The following is a 20,439-nucleotide window of genomic DNA, read 5'->3' on the forward strand; positions in this document are numbered from 1 at the left end:
ATTGAAACACATTCAATACCATATGTGAGACAGCTGGCTGGTGGGAAGATGCTGTACAATGCAGGAAGCTCACCCCAGTGCTCTGTGACCACCTAGTGGGATGGGATGGGGTGGGGGCTGAGAGGGAGGCTCAGGAGGGAGGGGACGTATGTATACTATGGCTGATGCGTGTTGTCATATAGCAGAAACCAACATAACATTGTAAAGCAATTATCCTCAGATTAAACATAAATTTTAAAAAATAGTGTTATTGGAACACAGCCATGGCTATTCATGTACATGTATCTTCTACGGCTTCTTTGACACTGCAGTGGAGAGTAGAGTAGTTGTAATGGACCACAAGGCCCACAAGGTCTAAAATATTTATTATTCAGTCCCTTACTGGAAACATTTGCCAACTTTTGGGGCATGAGATCTAAAGAAATATCCAGATGCCACCTTTTCTGATGGCATATTTTTGAACAACAACTTTCAGTTTTCAGAGCTTCTATTTCTTCGTCAATAAAATGGGAGTAAATATACTTATTATTACAGGGTTGCTGTGATGGTTAAAAGATATACTGTGAATAAGTGACAGAGACCCTACCTAGTTTATGGTATTTATTACTTGTTATTTCCCCAAAAGTGTACTTTTAGCCATGAAGTCTAACTACAAAGTAAAGACTCCAATGAGGAAGCCCTGTTGGACATATATTTAGGTAAAAATGGTTGTACCTGACAACTGGCACTCATTTTTTATCAAGGTTCAGCTTGCTTATTAGATATGACATCTTTCCAAAGAAGGGACAGATGAGATGAAAACTGAAAGTCCCTCAAAATTAAAAATAAATTTAAAAAGTCCTGAGATGAGTTTTTCCCCGAAAAGAATATTTTAAAATAAGCTTATAATCAGTTAAAAAAAAAAAACACTCAAAACCACATATAAACCACCTCCAAGATCTTATAAATCCCTGTAGCTCACAAAAAAACCAGACAATAAAGAGGTACTTTATTTGTGGAACAGATGAATGAATAAGTGAATGGAATAGTAGCATCTTTAAAGCACGTGAGTCTAAGAAAAATGACCAGGCTGGCTGGTGTTCTAATCTATTACAATCTCCTTGACTGTAAGGCTTAGAGCATGTTTTTTTTCTCTTTGAACTTCCCTTCAAATTGAGTCCATCACAAGGCATTTTACTGGTCACTAGAAGTTTTCTCAACACAATTTGAAATAAGCTTCTCCTCCAGGAGGCATTTTACTTTCACTCCTCAGAACGGTTTCTTGCAAATGAAAGTGGTTTCCACATGATCTGTGTCTTTGTGTTCTGTGGTGGCTTCTCCTGATGAGAAAGACTGAGGACAGAGCCACTTTCCACAACCCCTTCCCTGGTGATGTCAACTCAGGGACTACTAATGACCCTATGAGTAGGTGCTGCATCGTCCTGCTACTGTGGCAGCTCCTAATAGCATCACTGGTTAGCCTTTCTTTGGAAGGAATGATGCTAAAGCTGAAACTCCAGTCCTTTGGCCACCTCATGCGAAGAGTTGACTCATTGGAAAAGACTCTGATGCTGGGAGGGATTGAGGGCAGGAGGAGAAGGGGACGACCGAGGATGAGATGGCTGGATGGCATCACAGACTTGATGGACGTGAGTCTGAGTGAACTCCGGGAGTTGGTGATGGACAGGGAGGCCTGGTGTGCTGCAATTCATGGGGTCGCAAAGAGTCGGACACGACTGAGCGACTGAACTTAGCCTTTCTACGTTACCAAAAAAAAAAAAATACTGATGTCTATTTTTTTGCTCACTTTTTAAGTACTTCTGGAGGGATAAATCCCAAGGGTGTAGAGCTGAACAGAGCAACCCACAGGGAAGTCCTGTGAATCCCTCCCTTCTGTTTTCCAGCCTGGACACCTATTACTACCACTTCAAGTTGACCAACAAGGGACGTCGGTCCCAACAGTTATTCTGGATGAATGAAGATTTCTGTCCCCGAGAAAAGTTGAGCAAGAGGAAACGGGCCAAGAAGGATCATGCTAAGAGCCAGCCCCAGGTCCAGTGCTGCCAGGCACCCAGGGAGCCTCATGGCCCCGTGTTTCAGCTCCACCCTGTCAGGATGGAGCTGTCCCCAGGCCAGACGATCGATGTGATACTCGAAGGCTATTCTTCCACTCCCAGGGTAAGAGGACGCCGTGTTTAGGAGCTGTTATGCTCCTAAATAAATCTTTGCTCTGTTTCTTAGGTGAGTCTCTTGACATTTATCTGAAGGAAGGCTATGGTTTCTCAAGGACTGCATACTAGCACTGTGTTACCATGGCAGCACCCATTCCGTTCAAGGTTCAGCACTGTGGAGTTTTCCATTTGTTTCTCCAGCTGCCGTGAACCCAATCTTAAAATGCCATTTAAAGCAGGTTCTCATCCCCAGAGTCAACAAAGCCAGTAGGTCTCTGGTAGAAGGACAACCAGTGTTCAGCCAAAGCTAAGTCCCTTATTAACACTTAGCAGTATTCACTTAATATTTATTTTTTAAAATGTTTTTATAGTCACTCTTGGCTGCCTCTCCTATCCAGGTATTGGAATGTCTTCACTTCCTTTCCTCTCAGCCTGAGTTGAAAGATTCACATTTATAATCATCACCTTTTATGTAAGGATAAAACAGCCGCATTTATCTTCAGCTCTGATGTTCTGCTATTATTCACATTATCACCATTCTGCTAAAGACATTTAGGCAGATCGAACCATGTGTCTGTTTATTCTTATCACCTCATGGAGGTTAGAAACCATCAAAAACATAAAAATCTGAAATCATTTATAAGCCTCTTCACAAAGACGGACTTTGTGAATGAGAAACGGTGGTTACCTGAGCTTCTGCTCATGTTACCGAATTAGGATGCGATGCTGAACTTTCTCCTCATGGAAAAGGAAACAGTAATAAGCTGTCTCCTAGCAGATGAGGTGGGAAATCTGGTCCACTGCTTAGCTACTCTGGGGTCACAAGGTCACTTTGTTTCACTTAAATTGTTTCTTCACAGAATATTTTCAGGTAAAACACATCTTCAATTTTTAAAAGACAGTTATTTCCCATGGTGGCGTGTATAATGTGTTCTTTCTCTCTGTTATTGCGGAATTCAGCCACCTTTCACTGAGTATGTACACACGACAGACACCACAGTAGGCACTGGGGATGCAAAGATGAATAGAATGCAGCCCCTCAGCTCAACACTGACAGCCCATTGCAGGAACAGGTTTACAGTGTCATTATCAGGCGCTGACTATTTTTAAAGCCATTAAATCTGAGCTACTGGGGTTCTGAATTCAGGTATAGCCTTACTAAAAGCTTCGCTGAATGTTCTTCCAAGTTCTGCTACATAAGTGAGATGAGTCTTGAATTCATTAACATCTGAAACCTTAGCCAGTCTTCAATAAAGGCTATTCATGACACAAATTCCTTTCTACTTTATAAAAATCTAGGCTTCTTGGGTCCAAAGACGTATTATTACCATATATGATTTTTAAATATTCAAATAGGTAAGGCAAAGTTCTTCCAGTCAGTTTCCAGCTAGCTTGGTAAGAAATTGTGTAACTACCATTGAACTCTAAGCCTGTGAAGATTTTTTTTAACTGAAGTGTAGTTGATTTACAATGTTGTGTTAGCTTCAGGTGTACAGCACAGTGATAGCCCGTGAAGGATCTTTATCTGCCTCGTCCATCACTGTTTTGTGTATCCAGTCCCTAACAGCTCCAATGCATAATAGATCTTCCATAAACATACTGGATGAACCGGATGTAAATTGATTGTGCCCTCAGGGACAGTCAGAAGTAGACACAGGATCCACCCTGGCTGTATCTAACCAATGAGACTTTAACTGTGAGAGACCCCTCCCTGACATGCACTGCTCAGAAAACTGCTCTTCCCTGGTGTCCCCAGGCAAGTAGTTAAGAATGTTTGCTGATGGTTGGAGAAGGCAATGGCACCCCACTCCAGTACTCTTGCCTGGAAAATCCCATGGACAGAGGAGCCTGGTAGGCTGCAGTCCATGGGGTTGCTAAGAGTTGGACACGACTGAGCGACTTCACTTTCACTTTTTACTTTCATGCATTGGAGAAGGAAATGGCAACCCACTCCAGTGTTCCTGCCTGGAGAATCCCAGGGACAGTGGAGCCTGGTGGGCTGCCGTCTATGGGGTCACACAGAGTCGGACACCACTGAGGTGACTTAGCAGTAGCAGCAGCTGATGGTTGAGAATTAAGTTTCCTGAACTATGGAGGGTCCACAAATGCTGGTATATCTTGTCAACAGGTAGTCAAAGAAAAGCTGGTGTGCCACACCATCATTGGGACACAAAAGGGGAAGAGCCTGGTGATGACCGTGAACATCATCTGTGAGTTTGTGGCGCCGTTCATCCAGCTCTCCACCAAGCAGCTCGTTTACCGACTGGAGAAGGTCAGTGAGGCTGTGCAGCGGAGGGCCGGGCACTCTCCAGCCAGGGGTCCACATGTTCACACTTTCATGTAGGAAGCTAAATCAATGGGAATCCTGTTAGACCCACACCCTACAAGTGTTTTTTCAACTTCAGAGGCCAGTACACATTCAACTAAAAATTCCTAATCTAAGCCTACATTCCTTTGAAAGGTGAATTGCCATGGAAATTCTATTTCCATCATTTCTGATGTATAAGACCAAAATGAAGGGATATTCTGTGCACTGAAAATGCACTTCAGTCCATCATTTTTTCTACATAGGTAAAATTGACATCATAGTACAGAAATGGTTGGAGAAGAATTTTTGATAATTACAGTAACCAGTTAGAATAGCCACCCATTTTTGATTGGTATGTACTGGGCATCGAGCCATTCATTACACACATTTCCCAGTTGTCCCTCACAACAATCTATGTGGGAAAGTCTGATATCTTTCCTGTGATATACAGGAGGAAACTGAGAGACAAGCTATTTTATCGGTCACCTAATACTGCTTGAAAATCACTGACTTAAACTATTTGATTCACATTCTTTAATTCATGTGCTTATACCTGTGTAAGACTTCATGTGCCATTAAGAGTGAGCAGTAAGTGGAGGAGGCCCAGGACAAGGAAGAGATTGCTGCTCAGGGCAGGGGGCAGGCATGGTTGCGAGGAGAGGGAGATATCACAGCAGGACTCAGCCTACTCCTAGGCAGGTTTCCAGCAGAAAATTATTTACTATTCAAAACAGGTATGTGTGGAGCATCTCTGAGTTGAGGGCTGTGTTGGTGCTGAAAATCTGACATAGTCAAAGCTGAGACACTGGTTGAGGCTACAGACTGTAAACCAACTATGAAAATGTAATTGCTTAAATGGCAGTCCCAAACAGTACTATGGAGAAAAGACACAAGGCGCAGTGAGAGCATGTGTCAGGAGACATGACCTTATTTGTGCATGAGGTCACAGATGACTTCCTTGAGCAAACACCTCAAGTTGGAACTTGAAAAACAGCAGTCTGGTGATGAGAGATGGGGAGAGAATTGTAAAGAACAGCACATGCAAAGGGCCTGAGTCAGGAAAGAGCTTGGTCAACATAAAAAAGCTGGAAGTCCACCGTCAGTTCAGTTCAGTTCAGTCACTCAGTCGTGTCCAACTCTTTGTGAATCGCAGCACGCCAGGCCTCCCTGTCCATCACCAACTCCCGGAGTTCACTCAGACTTGTGTTCATTGAGTCCATGATGCCATCCAGCCATCTCATCCTCGGTCGTCCCCTTCTCCTCCTGCCCCCAATCCCTCCCAGCATCAGAGTCTTTTCCAATGAGTCAACTCTTCGCATGAGGTGGCCAAAGTACTGGAGTTTCAGCTTTAGCATCATTCCTTCCAAAGAAATCCCAGGGTTGATCTCCTTCAGAATGGACTGGTTGGATCTCCTTGCAGTCCAAGGGACTCTCAAGAGTCTTCTCCAGCACCACAGTTCAAAAGCATCAATTCTTCGGTGCTCAGCCTTCTTCACAGTCCAACTCTCACATCCATACATGACCACAGGGAAAACCATAGCCTTCACTAGATGGACCTTAGTCGACAAAGTAATGTCTCTGCTTTTGAATATGCTATCTAGGTTGGTTATAACTTTTCTTCCAAGGAGTAAGCGTCTTTTAATTTCATGGCTGCAGTCACCATCTGCAGTGATTTTGGAGCCCCCAAAATTATGCCAAGAATGACAGTGAAGTCCATCTGGAGAAGTGGGCAGGGGTCAGATGTGTGTGGCACGACTGGGACATGTGTTGTGAACTTTGGGTTTTGCTCCGGGTGACCATTGGAGGGCTTTGGGGAAGGGATTGACATGGTCAGATGTATTCATTGAAACAGGCCGCTGAGTGGAATATGTATCCAGACCTACTGTGTGCCAGGCCCTGTGTTGGGTCATAGAAATACAACAGTGAGTAGTCCCTCCCTGATGAACCTCACAGTCAACAGGGAAGACCAAGCCTTAAGGAAGATTCCCACAGGTATGATCTGTGCTGTCACACGAAAGGTTTGGGTGTGGTAGTGTCTACCCAGGTCGTGAGGGAACCAACCGGGATTCCTTTTATTAACAGAGGCTTGAAGGAGAGTGTTCAGAATCATTTGTTCTAGTAGTGTGCTCTGTAAGATTGTTCATATTAAATAAATACCTGTTGAACACCCACCATGGATAAGGTGCTCTGCCAGGAGATGAATAAGAGAGCTTATTGGCTAGTATGCACGATGAGATGTATTAACACAATTCAATTCAAGTCAACAAATCATGTGTCAGCACTTAGACACAAGCAAAAACTCTAACATTTCACAGACTGGTAGAGAATGAAGAAGAAGTGGGATTGCGGTTTCAGTTACAGGATCCTAAACTGACTTGGTATCAAGAGATACCTGAAATAACAGGCAAGTTTGGCCTTGGAATACAAAATGAAGCAGGGAAAAGGCTAACAGAGTTTTGCCAAGAGAATGCCCTGTTCAAAGCAAACACCGTCTTCCAACAACACAAGAGATGATTCTACATGTGGACATCACCAGATAGTCAATACCAAAATCAGATTGATTATATTCTTTGCAGCCGGAGATGGAAAAGCTCTGTACAGTCAGCAAAAACAAGACTGGAAGCTGACTGTGACTCAGATCATGAACTCATTATTGCCATATTCAGACTTAAATTGAAGAAAGTAGGGAAAACTACTAGACCATTCAGATATGACCTAAATCAAATCCCTAATGATTATATAGTGGAAGTGACAAATAGATTCAAGGGATTAGTTCTGACAGACAGAGTGCCTAAAGAACTGTGGGCGGAGGTTCATGACATTGTATAGGAGGCTGTGTATCCCCAAGAAAAAGAAATGCAAAAAGGCAAAATGGTTGTCTGAGGAAGCCTTACAAATAGCTGAGAAAAGAAGCAAAAGGCAAAGGAGAAAAGGAAACATACACACATTTGAATGCAAAGTTCCAAAGAATAGCAATGAGAGATAAGAAAGCCTCCCTCAGTGAAAGAAATAGAGGAAAACAAAAGATTAGGAAAGACTAGAGATCTCTTCAAGAAAATTAGAGATACCAAGCAAGGGAACATTTCATGCAAAAATGGGCACAATAAAGGACAGAAATGCTACAGACCTAACAGAAGCAGAAGATATTAAGAAGAGGTGGCAAGAATACACAGAACTATACAAAAAAGATCTTTATGACCCAGATAACCACGATGGTATGATCACTCACCTAGAGCCAGATATCCTGGAGTGCAAAGTCAAGTGGGTCTTAGGAAGCATCACTATGAACAAAGCTACTGGAGGTGATGGAATTCCAGCTGAGCGATTTCAAATTCTAAAAGATGATGCTGTGAAAGTGCTGCACTCAAAATGCCAGCAAATTTGGAAAACTCAGCAGTGGCCACAGGACTGGAAAAGGTCGGTTTTCATTCCAATCCCAAAGAAAGGTAATGCCAAGGAATGTTCAAACTACTGCACAATTGCACTTATCTTACATGCTAGCAAAGTAATGCTCAAATTTCTCCAAGCTAGGCTTCAACAGTATGTGAATCTAGAACTGCCAGATATTCAAGCTGGATTTAGAAAAGGCAGAACCAGAGATTAAATTGCCAACATCTGTTGGATCATAGAAAAAGTAAGAGAGTTCCAGAAAAACATCTACTTCTGCTGTATTGACTATGCCAAAGCCTTTGACTGTGTGGATTACAACAAACTGTGGAAAATTCTTCAAGAGATGGGAATACCAGACCACTTTATTTGCCTCCTGAGAAATCTATATGCAGGTCAAGAAGCAACAGTTAGAACCTGACATGCAACAACAGACTGGTTCCAAATTGGGAAAGGAGTACATCAAGGCTATGTATTGTCACCCTGCTTATTTAACTTATATGCAGAGTAGATCATGCAAAATGCCAGGCTGGATGAAGCACAAGCTGGAATCAAGATTGCCCGAAAAATATCAATAACCTCAGATATGCAGATGACATCACCCTTAGGACAGAAAGCAAAGAGAAACTAAAGAGCCTCTTGATGAAAGTGAAAGAAGAGAGTGAAAAAGTTGGCTTAAAACTCAACATTCAGAAAACTTAAGATCATGGCATCTGGTCCCATCACTTCATGGCAAATAGATGGGGAAGCAATGGAAACAGTGAGTGACTTTATTTTCTTGGGCCCCAAAATCACTGCAGATGGTGACTACAGCCATGAAATTAAAAGATGCTTGCTCCTTGGAAGGAAAGCTATGACCAACCTAGAGAGTGTATTAAAAAGCAGGAACATTACTTTGCTGACCAAGATCAAAGACTTGACTAGATCCATCTAGTCAAAGCTATTGCTTTTCCAGTAGTCATGTATGAATGTTAGAGCTGGACCATAAAGAAAGCTGAGCACTGAAGAATTGATGCTTTTGAACTGTGGTGTTGGAGAAGACTCTGGAGAGTCCCTTGGACTAAACGGTGGTCAAACCAGTCAATCCTAAAAGAAATCAGTCCTGAATATTTATTGGAAAGACTGATGCTGAAGTTTCAATACTTTGGCCACCTGCTGTGAAGAACTGACTCATTGGAAAAGACCTTGATGCTGGGAAAGATTGAAGGCAGGAGAAGAGGGTGATGACAGAGGATGAGATGGTTTGATGGCATCACGGACTCGACGGACTGGAGTTTGGGCAAGGAACAGGAGATGGTGATGGACAGGAAAGCCTGGCGTGCTACAGTCCATGGTGTCGCAAAGAGTGGGTCCATGGTATTGCAAAGAGTCGGTCCATGGGGTCGCAAAGAGTCGGACACGACTGAGCGACTGAGCTGAACTAAAACTGACTTGACAGTCTCCCTGAGACACAAAGAAAATACTACAAGAATTCCTGCTGCAGCTATCAAGTTTTCATTGCTGTTTTAAATTCTTCCTGTTTTAAAGTAATCAGGAAGGATATTTACTGGTGACAGCTGCGCCAAATTTGGTGGCATCATATTTTCTGTAAATGTAGCCATTCAGAGAAAATTCAGTGAGGATTTATTGAATAGTTATTCTGTGCAAGACATTGCAGTGTATGCAGCTTAGCTGCTTATTAGATTATTTTTTCCAAAGTGCATAAACATGTGTGGATAGTGTTCCTTTTCTTTATTTTCTTAAGCCTTGTTTTTAGTTAATGCATATTCCTGTTTAAATGTCTTTTGTTTAGATTTATCACTGGAATAAAACAGCAAATATTTTGAATGTGACAGTAACTTGTTGAACTAAGAAATGAATTGAGTCATAAGGCCCTGTTCGTTTTTGCCTTTCTCTACTTCCTCCCAAATGTCACAAGTTTGCAATCTGCCCTACTACTGTATTTTTCATTGTTCATTTCCTGCTCACATTGAATCCATATCAGGGGCAATGAAGAAGTGTGACTTCATTACCCAGGATGTGCAGAAGACCTGTTAGGTCTTGGTATTCAGGTTGAATTGCATAATACCCAGTTATCCATTCTTGTCTCCTTGTTTTTGGCTCAAGGCAGTGTATCTGATTTAGCCCATTAGACTATAATGATACCAAGCCTGCCTATGAGAAGAATTTGTCTGTAACCGTTTCCTCAGTTTTGATCTACTGTGTAACTGTTGTACTGTTCATAAGCCACAGAGATGACACCACATCTCTGTGGAATTGAAAAGGTCATTTGAAACTAGCAGTCAAGTTTGCTTCATGAAGTCCAGCAGCAAATCCTGTCTGCTGATATTTGGCGAGACAAACAAGCCAGAAGGGGTCATTTTAAAATAGAGCAGGTTCTCCGTGCATCGACTCTTTCTCATCACTGTCCTCTAAATGGCCTCTTGCCAAAACAACCGAGTATGGCTTTTTCTCTTCCAAGCTACCTGCAGTGACACAGCAGGCCGGGGGGAAGGTCCAAGGTGCTGCTCCATCCCTCCCCAACTTGTAAGATGCAGTCTGCGAGTGCACAGTGAACCCAGGACCCATGTCACCATGGTAGAGGGAGAGAAACAGTGGCAGCTTCTCTTGGGAGGTTTGAACACTGAAGGAATGTCTGGCATCCGCAAAGGGCTAGTGGGATGCAATTGAGGCAGAAGGCTCAAGCCAACTTTATGGACTGAACATTGTGTCCCCCCAAAATTCATATGTTGATACCCTAATTCCTTATATAGTGTTGTAAGTGGGCTTTGAGGGTATAAGATCGTGGAGGTGGAGCCCTCATGAGTGGAATTAGTGCCCTTATAAGAAGAGACAAGGGAGACGATCTCGCTCTCAGCCATGGGAGGACACAGTGAGGAGACGGCCGTCTGCAAACCGAGAAATGGGCTCCCTCCAGACACTGGATGTGCTGGCACCTTGATCTTGGCCTGGCTAGCCTCCAGAACTATTAGACATCAATGGCTGCCGACTTAAACCACCCAGTCTGTGATATTCATTCCAGCAGCCTGAACTGACTAAGACATCATGGACACTGGTCACCCTAGCTCCCTCAGAAAGCCCAGTAGAGGAAAGACTATGCTGGGCAAAGGAGCAGAAACAGAGAAAAGCATGGAATCGGGAGAATTTACCTTAAATTCGAACAAGAGAAAAAGCAAATCAAAACACTGAGGCCTGGGGAAAATAAGCTGGAGTTGTTGGAGGAGACAGGGAGTGAAAGGGAGCTTGTCGTTGGAGGCCAGAGACTGAGGTTTCCGGTCCCCTCCTACTGATATTAAAGGACCCCCTTTCCAAGATGTGCAAGGAATAATATGGATCCCAGAGTCAGAAGGAGAAAACTGCAGTCTGAACAGAAACTTCCAGTTCAAGATCCATTTCTGATGCTTTCTCGAGTTGAAAAATGAAATTTGATCTAACAGAGTGAAAGGTGCTTCTAAATCACCTCTCCCAGTGTTATCAGGAAAATTTATAGAAAACAGTTATGAGCATTTCTGATATAGCAAGGTGAGTATATTTGCAAGTTGGGTGTTTTAAGTATTAAAAAAAATATTGTGTAAGGAAAAAATGTTTTATTCATGATAGTGGTGCATGGATTCTTCCTTAAGATACCACTAACTTTTTAAACTTTTGTTTTATGATGCTGTGGAAGCTTCTGTAGTAGTAGTTCTATTCAGAGGCATGGCTTATATAGGGTTTTTTTTAACCAGGTAACAAGGAAGTAAGACAATCTAATCTGTATTTTCTGGCTTAACGTAGGATCATTTCTAGTGAGACAGATAGATACATACATACATACATAGACAATTCTATACCTGTATTTTTATCTATATCAATCCCTTGTTAATGTATAGTAGACCACTGAGACATGAATCTATGTAATATATAGATACATGTTACCTGTATTTAGATAGATGGGTGGATAGATGGAGATAATATAAATCCATACATCCATAGATATAAACAGAGAGAAGGCTAAATCAGGTGTTAACAGTGAATATCAGACCTTTGTTGCTAAAGGCTTACTGTGGTTTGTTTCCTCTTTTTTTATTTTTATTTTTTGCAGAAACCGAACACTATCCTAGAACCTGAATACCAGCCCTTGGCCATAAAGAACATTTCCACACTGCCTGTGAATGTGCTGCTCTCCACAGGTGGACCCTTCTTTATCTGCGAGACTGATAAATCCCTACTGCCCTCAACTCCTGAGGTAACTAGACAGCGGGGAGCCATGTGTGTGATAAAGAAAGAGAACAGTATCAGTGCACTGCCAAGTTTCAGTCCAGAAAAAAGTGTAAAGAATCTTGGAAACAGAGAGGAAAACTCTAAAATGAGTCAAATTTAGGTTTCAGTTGGTAAGAAAGCTATTATTAATGATGTAAGAACTTCTCACTCTCTATTTTGATCCTTCCTTTCCTGCCTGTGATGATGAAGCTGATCTTTAGAAAACAGTAACTTCCCAGCAATGAGAGGAAAGATCTTAATGTCCCTCAAACTTGACCAAAACTCAAAGCCCAGGCCCTGAACCAGCCAGCCCATCTCCAGATACTGAGAAATGGGAACCAGGCCACAGGAGGAGGCTGTGAGCTCCCCTGGCCCACCGTCTGGGGCTGGATGTGGTGTTCCCTGAACAGTCCCACGAGATCATCCATCCTTGGCTGGACATGCGGACACCAGAGGGAATGACTGGGCCCTGCAGCAGGTGGTGCTGCAGAGGGAAGAGGGTTGAAGGAGAGAGCAGCCCCACACTCCATGGTGTTCAGTCCCTCAGGGGGACAGCTAATGGAGAGATGAGACGGAGGAGGCAGGAAGGGCAGGCAGGGCAGAGGGAGCCTGTGACTGAAGGATGTTTGCTGTGGAACATGAGTGGAGATGGCTGAGACGTGGAGACGTGCTCAGGGAGACAGGTGTTTGTGGGAGATGGGGCTGAGCCACTGGATGAGAGGGTATTGCAGACAGTACTGCACCGCCGCCCTCCCCTGCCCTGCCTTCCTCACTGATTCTTGAGGGTCTCATTCAAGCATGACTGCTGGGAGGGGGAAAACAGCTAAGGTCTTTGAACAGAAAAATAAAAGGAGAAGATGATTATAAGCAAGAGGCAGATGAAAACCGCCTGCGAGGGAACCTGTGCAAAGAAGAAAAACACAAAGTACAAACAGAAGTTTTCTACAGTCTCAGAGAAATGACAGACGATATAGCCTGTGCTCAAAAAGAGCTCACGGACAAGATAACAAGTGTTCAAAGGGGAGCAAGAGTGAACTGAAGAGCAGAGGGAAACAAACGGATGAGAAGCTGAAAAGCCAGGAACGAGCAGTTTTCTCCACCTTCGGTCAGACCCCATCTTGTCCCTCCTGAAATCTTAATAAGATAAAAGTAGAAATGTTCAAAAGGAAAGCCACCCAGACCAGTAAAATGAAAGGAGAAGAGGGTGGGTGTAACCAATTAATGAGAGATTTAAACAAATTCTATAAGATAGAATGAGGAGGGGAGTGGGTAGACAAAAAGGCAAAGATGTAAAGCATAGGAAATTCTCCAGTGAGGCAAGGCAGTGTTGAGTTCTTCAGCTCAGGTAGCCTGGGCTGAGAGGCACCAGCTGTGAACACAAGGGACCTTGTGTGCACCAGCCAGCTGTCCTGACCAACTCCACTCAGAAGACGTGGGCAGTGGGCTTTCATCCCAAGACGTAAAGATAAATGCTCTTCAGCAGAAAAACTCATCAAAATGTTCCGGGAATTTAATGTGCCCTGTGTCAATGTCGATACATCAGAATAATCCCTGGTGTCTGAGTTGTGTGCAACTCCTGATCATCCCCTCTCTGACCAAAAAAGCTCTTCCATAGACCCGTCCTGCTACCAGAATTGAGAAATGGTAGCCTCGGGACTGTTGGAATGCCAGAGTGGGTCAGGAACGATTGTTTCTTGTAATAAATGGTGTAGTACAGTTCAACCTTGTATATTACTTGTACATGTAACTTTAATAAAAGCATACATAAAATTTTAGAAATAACTGCTACAAATCAACGGGAAAAGTACCAACAACCCAGTGGAAAAACAGGCAAAAGAAATGAACAGAGTTCACAAAAAGAAAAAAGCTCTTAAATATATGAAAGTATGTCCCACTTCACTCATGTTAGAAGAAATGCAAGTTACAATGACTATGAAACACATTTTTTCCTATCAGATTGATAAAGAGCAAAAATTGGATGATGCTCTATGTTATGGGGCATGTAGAAACAGGCACTGTGTTGGGGAAGTATACAGTGGAAGACAGTAGAGCTCTCGCTATCAACATTTTAAATGCCCATACCCTCTGACCTCGTCATTCTACTCCTAGGAATTTATCCTACAGACGTAGAGATAATATATATACAAGGATATTCATTGCAACATTGATTATAAGAACAAAAGACTGGGAGTCAATATCTGTCAATAGGAAATTGCTTAGAAAATGATGGCAGAATTTTATGCTGGAATAAAATGCAGCTATTGAAAAAGAGTGAGGCAGCTCTGTGTGCACTGATGAGTGATTCCCCCGGGGAAAAAGCAATGTGCAGAACAGGAGTGCATAGTACGCTATCATATATGTAAAAAATAAAGGAATACATGTGATTTTATATTCATGTAATATCTTTACGTTCATACAGGGACAGATAAGACACTTGTGTAATCATAATCGCCTCAAGGGAGGGAAAGAGTTAACTTGAGTAACAGGAGGGGAGATGGGTACATAACATGGTTTTCATTGTCCTGCCTGTTCAAAAATAAAAATGAAATATTGTTTTAAGGTTAAAAAAAAATAAGGCCACACTTTGTCCTGGAACAAAATGATGTAGAATATTCAACAGCTAGATATATCTTAGTGAAGTTACCAGTCTTACAATTGACCAAAGAATTCTATGGCTTCTAAAGAGAGGAGACCCACCAAGGAAAGATTTCAGACTTACCTTAGACTTTTCCACACTTTCTGATCAATTCTGTTGATCATAAAAGGATGACAGTCAATTCAGTTCAATCACTCAGTCATGTCTGACTCTTTGCGACCCCATGGACTGCAGCATGCCAGACCTCCCTGTACATCGCCAACTCCCGAAGCTTACTCAAACTCATGTCTGTTGAGTTGATGATGCCATCCCACCATCTCACCCTCTGTCGTCCCCTTCTTCTCCCACCTTCAATCTTTCTCAGCATCAGGGTCTTTTCAAATGAGTCAGTTCTTTGCATCAAGTGGCCAAAGTATTGGAGTTTCAGCTTCAGCATTGGTCCTTCCAATGAACATTCAGGACTGAGTTTTAGGACTAACTGGTTTGATCTCCTTGCAGTCCAAGGGGCTCTCAAGAGTCTTCTCCAACACCACAGTTCAAAAGCATCAGTTCTTCGGGGCTCAGCTTTCTTTATGGTCCAAATCTCACATCCATACAAGACTACTGGAAAAACCATAGCTTTCACTAGACAGACCTTTGTCAGCAAAGTAATGTCTCTGCTTTTTAACATGCTGTCTAGATTGGTCATAGCTTTTCTTCCAGGAGCAAGCGTCTTTTAATTTCATAGCTGCAGTCACCATCTGCAGTAATTTTGGAGCCCAAGAAAATAAAGTCTGTCACTGTTTCCATTGTTTCCCTATCTATTTGCTATGAAGGAATGGGACCAGATGCCATGATCTTAGTTTTCTGAATGTTGAGCTTTAAGCCAACTTTTTCACTCTCCTCTTTCACTTTCATCAAGAGGCTCTTCAGTTCTTCTTCACTTTCTGCCATAAGGGTGGTGTCATCTGCATATCTGAGGTTATTGGTATTTCTCCTGGCAATCTTGATTCCAGCTTGTCCTTCATCCAGCCTGGCATTTTGTATGATGTATTCTGCATAAAATTTAAGTAAGCAGGGTGACAATACATAGCCTTGATGTACTCCTTTTCCTATTTGAAACCAGTCTGTTGTTCCATGTCAAGTTCTAACTGTTGCTTCATAACCTGAATACAGATTTCTCAGGAGGCAGATAAAGTGGTCTGATATTCCCATCTCTTGAAGAATTTTCCACACTTTGTTGTGATCCACACAGTCAAAGGCTTTGGCATAGTCAATAAAGCAGAAGTAGACGTTTTTCTGGAACTCTCTTACTTTTTCTATGATCCAACGAATGTTGGTAATTTGATCCCTGGTTCCTCTGCCTTTTCTAAATCCAGTTTGAATATCTGAAAGTTAATGGTTCACTTACTGTTGAAGCCTGGCGTGGAGAATTTTGAGCATTACTTTCCTAGTATCTACCAACCTAGATAGCATATTAAAAAACAGAGACATTACTTTGCCAACAAAGGTCTGTCTAGTCAAGGCTATAGTTTTTCCAGTGGTCATGTACGGATGTGAGAATTGGACTGTGAAGAAGGCTGAGCACCGAAGAATTGATGGTTTTGAACTGTGATGTTGGAGAAGACTCTTGAGAGTCCCTTGGACTGCAAGGAGATCCAACCAGTCCATTCTGAAGGAGATCAGCCCCGGGGTTTCTTTGGAAGGAATGATGCTAAAGCTGAAACTCCAGTACTTTGGCCACCTCATGCGAAGAGTTGACTCATTGGAAAAGACTCTGATGCTGAGAGGGATTGGGGGCAAGAGGAGAAGGGGACGACCAAGGATGAGATGGCTGGATGGCATCACCGACTCAATGGATGAGTTTGAGTGAACTCTGGGAGTTGGTGATGGACAGGGAGGCCTGGCATTCTGCAATTCATGGGGTCTCAAAGAGTTAGACATGACTGAGCCACTGAACTGAACTGAACTGAACTTGCTAGTGTGTGCTGCTGCTGCTGCTAAGTCACTTCAGTCATGTCTAACTCTGTGAAACCCCATAGACAGCAGCCCACCAGGGTCCCTTGTCCCTGGGATTCTCCAGGCAAGAACACTGGAGTGGGTTGCCATTTCCTTCTCCAATGCATGAAAGTAAAAAGTGAAAGTGAAGTTTCTCAGTCGTGTCCGACTCTTGGTGACCCCATGGACTGCAGCCTACCAGGCTCCTCCATCCATGGGATTTTCCAGGCAAGAGTACTGGAGAAGGGTGCCATTGCGTTCTCCATGCTAGTGTGTGAGATGAGTGCAATTGTGCAGTAGTTTGAGCATTCTTTGGCATTGCCTTTCTTTGGGATTGGAATGAAAACTGACCCTTTCCCATCCTGTGGCTACTGACGAGTTTTCCAAATTTGCTGGCATATTGAGTGCAGCACTTTCACCGCATCATCTTTTAGGATTTGAAATCACTCAACTGGAATTCCATCCCCTCCACTAGCTTTGTTCATAGTGATGTTTCCTAAGGCCAACTTGACTTCACGCTCTAGGATGTCTGGCTCTAGGTGAGTGATCACACCATCAGAGTTATCCGAGTCATAAAGATCTTTTTTGTATAGTTCTTCTGTGTATTCTTGCCATCTCTTCTTAATATCTTCTGCTTCTGTTAGGTCCATAGCATTTTTGTCTATTGAGCCCATCTTTGCATGAAGAGGGCTTCCCTTGTAGCTCAGCTGGTAAAGAATCTGCCTGCAATGTAGGAGACCTGGGTTCCATCCCTGGGTTGGCAAGATCCCCTGAAGAAGGGAAAGGCTACCCACTGCAGTATTCTAGCCTAGAGAATTCCCTGGACTGTATAGTCTATGGGGTCGCATAGATCTCCGGTAGCTGGCTGTGACTGTACAGTGGTTAGTACTCTGTGTTGTGGCCGCAGCAACCTCGGTTCAAATCTGAGTCCTGGCATTGTGGCAACAATGGTACAGCAAGGGGCCTCTCTTTTCAAATTCCTTTTGGGGCTTCCCTGGTGGCTCAGTGTCTGCCTGCAATGCAGGAGACCCGGGTTCTATCCCTGGGTCAAGCAGATCCCCTGGAGAAGGAAATGGCAACCCACTCCAGTACTCTTGCCTGGAAAATTCCATGGACGGAGGAGCCTGGTAGGCTACAGTCCATGGGATTGCAAAGAGTCGGACATGACTGAGCAACTTCACTTTCTTTCTCATTTTGCATGAAATGTTCCCTTGCTTGGTATCTCTGATTTTCTTGAAGAGATCTCTAGTCTTTCCCATTCTATTGTTTTCCTCTATTTCTTTGCAATGATCGCTGAGGAAGGTTTTCTTATCTCTCTTTGCTTTTCTTTGTAACTCTGCATTCAAATGGGTATATCTTTCCTTTTCTCCTAACCTTTAACTTTTCTTCCTTTCCCAGCTATTTGTAAGGCCTCCTCAGGCAACCATTTTGCCTTTTTACATTTCTTTTTCTTGGGGATGGTCTTGATTCCTGCCTCCTGTACAATGTCACAAAACTCTGTCCATAGTTCTTCAGGCACTCTGTCTATCAGATCTAATCCCTTGAATCTATTTCTCACTTCCACTGTATAATCATAAGGGATTTGATTTAGGTCATACCTGAATGGGTTAGTGGTTTTCCCTACTTTCTTCAATTTAAGTCTGAATTTGGCAATAAGGAGCTCATGATCTGAGCCACAGTCAGCTCCCGGTCTTTTTTTTGCTGACTGTATTGAGTTTCTCCATCTTTGGCTGCAAAGAATATAATCAACCTGATTTTGGTATTGACCATCTGGTGATGTCCGTGTGTAGAGTCTTCTCTTGTGTTATTGGAAGAGGGTGTTTGCTATGACCAGTGCATTCTCTTGGCAAAACTCTATTAGCGTTTGCCCTGCTTCATTCTGTACCCCAAGGCCAATTTGCCTGTAACTCCAGGTATCTCTTGACTTCCTACTTTTGCATTCCAGTCCCCTATAATGAAAAGGACATCTCTTTGGGGTGTTAGTTCTAGGTCTTGTAGGTCTTCATAGAACCATTCAACTTCAGCTTCTTTAGCATTATTGGTTGAGGCATAGACTTGGATTACTGTGATATTGAATGGTTTGCCTTGGAAACGAATGGAGATCATTCTGTTGTTTCTGAGATTCCATCCAAGTACTGCATTTGAGACTCTGTTGACTATGATGGCTACTCCATTTCTTCTAAGGGATTCTTGCCCACAGTAGTAGATATAATGGTCATCTGAGTTAAATTCACCCTTTCCAGTCCGTTTTAGTTCACTGATTCCTAAAATGTTGATGTTCACTGACATGTAATAACTGGCATTTATATACCCTACACTATGTGCCAGGCAGTGCTGTGAACATATCACCAATAATATTAACTCATTTCATCCTCTTAGAAAAGAGTTAGGTACTATTACTGCTCCTGTTTTACAGATGGAGAAGCTAAAGGCTAGGAAAGGCAAGCAACTTCGCCCAAGTTCACAGAGTAACTAACTGGCATAGCCAGAATTTGAACCCAAGCAGTCTGACGCCAGAGTCCATGACCTTACAATTAATATCCCTTATATAAGAATTTTTCAAAAGTTTTAAAGTGCACACATGATTTTTAAATTAGTCTAATTCCATTTTTGTAAAATTTTACTTATCCATTCATCATGTCTGGACTAATGTTTTACCAAATATGATCTCTGAGAAATAATATCTGGTGAAATTTTAGATAAGTTTGTGGCTTCTTCTTTGTGCTTTTGTATTTAAACACTAAGCATTACAATGCCTAGTGCTGCAGGTGCCATGGTCTACAAAAATGGCTTCTAAACTGTGCCAAGCCACCTGTGCCAAGTGGCTGGCAAGGCTCTCAGAGGAGATTAGCCAACTGGGGAGTCATTACCCTCTCTCTGACTCTTCAGTCGGGTAATTGGCTTTATCCACTGAAGCCATCTGATCATGTCAGTGAAGTACATGGTTAAATACCTGAACCTTAAAACTCAGTGGAGAGGAAAGTGCTCTGTAAACAGATTTGTTCCTGTGCTGTATTCTTCCTGACTTCCTCAGGGCACTTTTTACAAAACCAGGAGGTGGCTTTCATGCTGATTAAATGTGAGGATTAAGGGATTCCTAAAAAAGCGAACTCAGGGCCAGGCTTTCTATGGGGAGGTGTTTCTGTGGCCTTGGTATCAAGGAACACATGGAGATTTGAATCAGAGAAGAGAACAAACACAATCTCCTGAACAAACTCTGTACAGCTCTGGAGTGTCATTTTAAGTTGAATAGAAAACAGCGGAAAGTGAATAACACTGTGCGAAGTGTTAGAATTGCAAACGTTAGAAAAGAAATTAAATTACCTAATCTATCCCTTTCTGGGTCACCGTCTACAAAACCCCTCCCCCAGTCCTTTAGAAAGCCTTTTTAAAAATTCTCTTAAGCAAAGAACATTTCCCACTTATCTAGGAAGAGCGTTTTGCAATCTAATTTATTTTCAGTTTTTATATTATTTTCAGAATATTTTATATTAGCCATTCATTGCAGACTTTCCTTTCACAACTCCTCAATCCTTAGAACCTCACAACATTTATCAAAATCTCTTCTTTCAAATGATTTTTCTCCAAATTTTTCTTGCTTTCATTTTCAACTATTGAAAAATATGTGTGTGCATAGAGATTGAGATGGAGATGGATACATATAGATATTGCTATCAGTATGTCAGCTGTTTATGTAAACTGTGGATGCATGGTTATGGTTAAAGTGTGTGTGTGTGTATGTATATATATATATACATATATGTGTGTATGTATGTGTTTCT

At 42.5% G+C, this 20,439-nt stretch overlaps 1 protein-coding gene across 1 annotated transcript in view; it reads left to right on the forward strand.

Moving 5' to 3' along the window:
• Positions 1-20,439, forward strand: part of HYDIN (HYDIN, axonemal central pair apparatus protein) — a 346,678-nt gene that overhangs the window by 187,209 nt on the left and 139,030 nt on the right. Inside the window, 3 exon segments of the mRNA XM_018063160.1 lie at positions 1,884-2,157; positions 4,279-4,422; positions 11,927-12,070. Of these exon segments, the coding sequence (XP_017918649.1) occupies positions 1,884-2,157; positions 4,279-4,422; positions 11,927-12,070 (562 nt within the window).

Source organism: Capra hircus, chromosome 18, assembly GCF_001704415.2.
Source record: "Capra hircus breed San Clemente chromosome 18, ASM170441v1, whole genome shotgun sequence".
Lineage (NCBI taxonomy): Eukaryota > Metazoa > Chordata > Mammalia > Artiodactyla > Bovidae > Capra > Capra hircus.